Source organism: Myotis davidii, unplaced genomic scaffold, assembly GCF_000327345.1.
Source record: "Myotis davidii unplaced genomic scaffold, ASM32734v1 scaffold602, whole genome shotgun sequence".
Taxonomy (NCBI): Eukaryota; Metazoa; Chordata; class Mammalia; order Chiroptera; family Vespertilionidae; genus Myotis; species Myotis davidii.
Genome location: NW_006293537.1, coordinates 71391 through 75249, shown reverse-complemented (window position 1 = coordinate 75249; position 3859 = coordinate 71391). Strand labels below are relative to the sequence as shown.

Sequence of the window (3859 nt, the reverse complement as noted above, 5' to 3'; positions counted from 1 at the left end):
TCCCGATGAGCCAGGCTGTCCAGTGGTTTCCCCACCGTCTCCCTGGGGCAACACTTCAATCTTTTTTTCTTTTTTAATATATTTGTATTGATTTCAGAAAGGAAGGGAGAGGGGGACGTATATATGTGTATACGTGTGTGTGTGTGTGTGTGTGTATCCTATATAATAAAAAGCTAATATACAAATCAACCAAACGGTAGAACAACCAGTCACTATGACACACACTGATCACCAGGGGGCAGACACTCAATGCAGAAGCTGTCCCCTGGCGGTCAGTGCGCTCCCACTGGGGTTGTGCCACTCAGCCAGAAGCTCTGAGCTGGGCTCACTGCTAGCAAGCGCAGTAGTGGTGGTGGGAGCCTCTACTGCCTCCATAGCAGAGCTAAGGATATCTGACTGCTGGCTTAGGCCCGCTCCCCCGAGGACATCCCCTGAGGACTCTCAGACTGCAAGAGAGCACAGGCTGGGCTGAGGGACCTCAGCTGTGTGCACATTGGGGACGACCAGGCTAGCAGGAGAAGGCTGTTAGGGGCAACCAGGCAGGCAGGCAGAGGCAACTAGGGGCAATCAGGCAGGCAGGGGAGCAGTTAGGGACATTAGGCAGGCAGGCAGGTAAGTGGTTAGGAGCCAGTGGTCCTAGATTGCGAGAGGGGTGTCTGACTGCCAGTTTCCTGCGGGATCGGGTCTAAACCAACAGTCAGACATCCCCCAAGGGGTCCTGGATTGGAGAGGGTGCTGGCCGGGCTGAGGAACCCCCTCCCCACATACACGAATTTCATGCACCAGGTCTCTAGTATGTATATACATCCTATGTAATAAAACCCTAATATGCAAATCGACCAAACAATGGAATGACCAGTTGCTAGGACTCACACTGACAACCAGAGGCAGACACTCAATGCAGGAGCTGCCCCCTGATGGTCAGTGTGCTAGAAGCCAGGCTCATTGCTGGCGAGCACAGCAGTGGTGGTGGGAGCCTCTCTCACCTCTGAGGCAGCACTAAGGGAGTGGGCCTAAGCCAGCAGTCAGACATCCTGGAGGGGTCTAAGTCAGTAGCGGGACATCCCTGAGGGGTCCCAGACTGGGAGAGGGTGCAGGCCGGGCTGAGGGCCCCCCAGTGCATGAATGTCATGCACCGGGCCTCTAATATATATATATGCTTAAGTATTTGCTCAGTAGAAAATACCTATCCCTCAGAAATGTGGAGGGATTCTTCTCCTTGATAAGATTTTTTTTGAGATAAACCAAATTTAGAGGGGGAAAAATCAACCATATGGAGGTCATGTTTACCCTAACAAAATGAGCTGCAAATTTTCACATCATGTCTACTAGCATAGCAAGGAATAAGTCTGCTTAAGGACAAGAAAACTACTCCTATAAATTTAAACCAATAAAATTACCAAGGACTTTAGCAGTTCCCCTTATCTTTAAATGTGTGCCTTCAGAAACAAATTCCTTACAAATATAACTCTGTTGGTATTTTGTTTTTTCTTAAGTCTTAACAGTGCATATCAATCAACCACGCATTAGACCACTATAAAGAAAGCAAATTGGTCAAATTATTTTGGCAACCAATTTTTAAAACAAAAGCAATTAAAAATTTCTGCATCTTCAGTAACTTGCTTGTCCTCATTCAGTGTTAATCCTGCACAATTATTATAGAAAAAGAAATTCTCAACAAATTCCTTGAATGCTATTTCTTAGGAACAATCAAACTAGAAAAGTACTAGAATAGAGTGAGTTGATGAAAATCATTTGCCTGAGGGGGAAAAAGATTATAGTTGGGTTCTAATCAATTACATTTTAATAAGCTAAAGTAGCACTGAGCAAGATGTTGAAAGAGCATAAACACTGGCTTAAAGAACACTTTAAATGCCCCTACTTTGCATTTCCATGCTTCCTAGTACTGCAGTTCCCCTATCAAGGCCTATATATTTTATGGTAAACATATATTTAAATGGTTTTACCTCTGGACCACAGTCCTATCATCACAGACTATGTCTATTTTGTGTACCAAAGCTACCAGGCAGTTTTGAGAACAGTGGCTTTGTAACTACTTTCTTAATAACCAAGTATTGAATAAATAATGAAAAATTATCTATCATTTAAGTGAGAGTGTCATGTAGTCTGTAGAGTATAGGTTCTACTGGAGAAATACCTGCAACACAGTAATACTTTTAATTCTAAGTCAACCTACTGCTGTTTGGCTTCTAGAATTAAATCTCTAAAAGGGCACCTTAACTGAAACTTTAAGACTTAGTTTTTTCATCTGTATGGGCATCCTGTTAGGTCTTCTCGTGGCTTAATAGTATGAAGTTGTACTCTATAATGATTAGAACCATTTGAGGAAACTTTTAGGATTTATGTTGTCTGTGCCCAAACCCAGATCAAATCAGACTTTCTGAAGTAGAACCTTAGCACTGGTATATCTTAAAGTTTCCTAGATAATTCTACTGTACAACCAAGTTTACAACACTGCTCTAATAACACATATGTACTTCACCAGTTAAGAAAGACAAATACCATATGATCTCACTTACATGTGGAATCTAGTGAACAAAATAGTAAAAGAGGCATGAATACATGGAACACACTATCAGTTCTCAGAGTGGAGGAGGAAAAGGGTGACTAGGTGAAAGAAAGTTAAGAGATTAGCCAAAGAACATATATGCATAACCTACATAACCTATAGACAGACAACAGTGTGGCGATGGTCAGAAAGAAGGGGGCAGAGGCTGGGTGGAGGTGGGCATAGGGGGAAAAATGGGGACATCTGTAATAGTGTCAACAATGAAAATAAAGTTAAAAAAACAAATGTATGATCTGTCTAAAATTAAAAACATATACAGATTCACTGTTGTAAGAAATAATGTGTGTCCTACGTATATTAAAGCGTATATATAGTTGTTAAAATGAAATGGGAACAAAAATATTTTCCTCAGATGAAAATGCTTTAGAAAAAATATAAGGGTCATATACACTTAAGATATAGTTTATTAATTTAAATAAAAATGCTACTTGAACTCATCCAATGATTAACATTACAAAATTAAAATGTTTCTCTTTTCGTCAGACGCAGCTAAGTCTAGGAAGACGTCCAATTATTTCAGATTGGTTCGACTACATACCTTCAACGAGATACATGTATCCATGTGAACTATTACATCTTTGCAGAATAACCATCAGGTCTCAACTACTGACCAACAACATGCTCCCAAATGGGATATTCTCACTTCCAATTCCTGTTCGTCTACAGAATTACCTGAATTTAGAAAGTTAACACGTGTTTTTTCTGAGTTCTTCAAGGATACTCACCATTGTATGGCTTAGAAGTTAATAAACTATTAACTTCATGCAAATTTTGATTGCATTAAATATTCACATGACACCCTAAATGAGACAATTTTAAACCAACATACAGCTCTTCCCATTACCTTTCTATACTGTGGAAGAAATATAGGCATTTTACTTACATATTTTATATTTACCCTTTTAGTCCACTCTTAACAGTTGTCTTACCTTAGAGCATTCTTGCTACTTGTGGAAATTTTGGTCATATTAATATTCTGAATTCTCAAGCTCTTCTTATTAGCATGTAGTAAGCAAGATAAATAGTACTTTATATTATGCAATCATATTAACACATATTTATTTACTAAGTTATTTTGCAACTAAAATATTATAGTTGGCAGTAGGGAATAATGAAGGAAATTAAGATGTAATGCCTTCCTTGAGAAGAAATTTTAATTCTGTGGCAGCCATAGTTGCAAATATAAAGAATTAGTCAACTAAAGGGTAGGAGTTGGAAGTAGAATGACAGAAATGGATTACATTTTAAAATAACTTGCCTTAAATTACA

General features: G+C 39.5%; 1 protein-coding gene across 1 annotated transcript in view; it reads left to right on the top strand.

Moving 5' to 3' along the window:
- ASB17 (ankyrin repeat and SOCS box containing 17) overlaps positions 1–3355 on the top strand; it is a 12435-nt gene extending 9080 nt beyond the window's left edge. The window contains exon 3 of the mRNA XM_006767209.1: positions 3074–3355. Within this exon, the coding sequence (XP_006767272.1) occupies positions 3074–3280 (207 nt within the window). The 3' untranslated portion in view covers positions 3281–3355. The remainder of the gene's footprint in view (positions 1–3073) is intronic.
- The last annotated feature ends 504 nt before the right edge of the window (positions 3356–3859 follow it).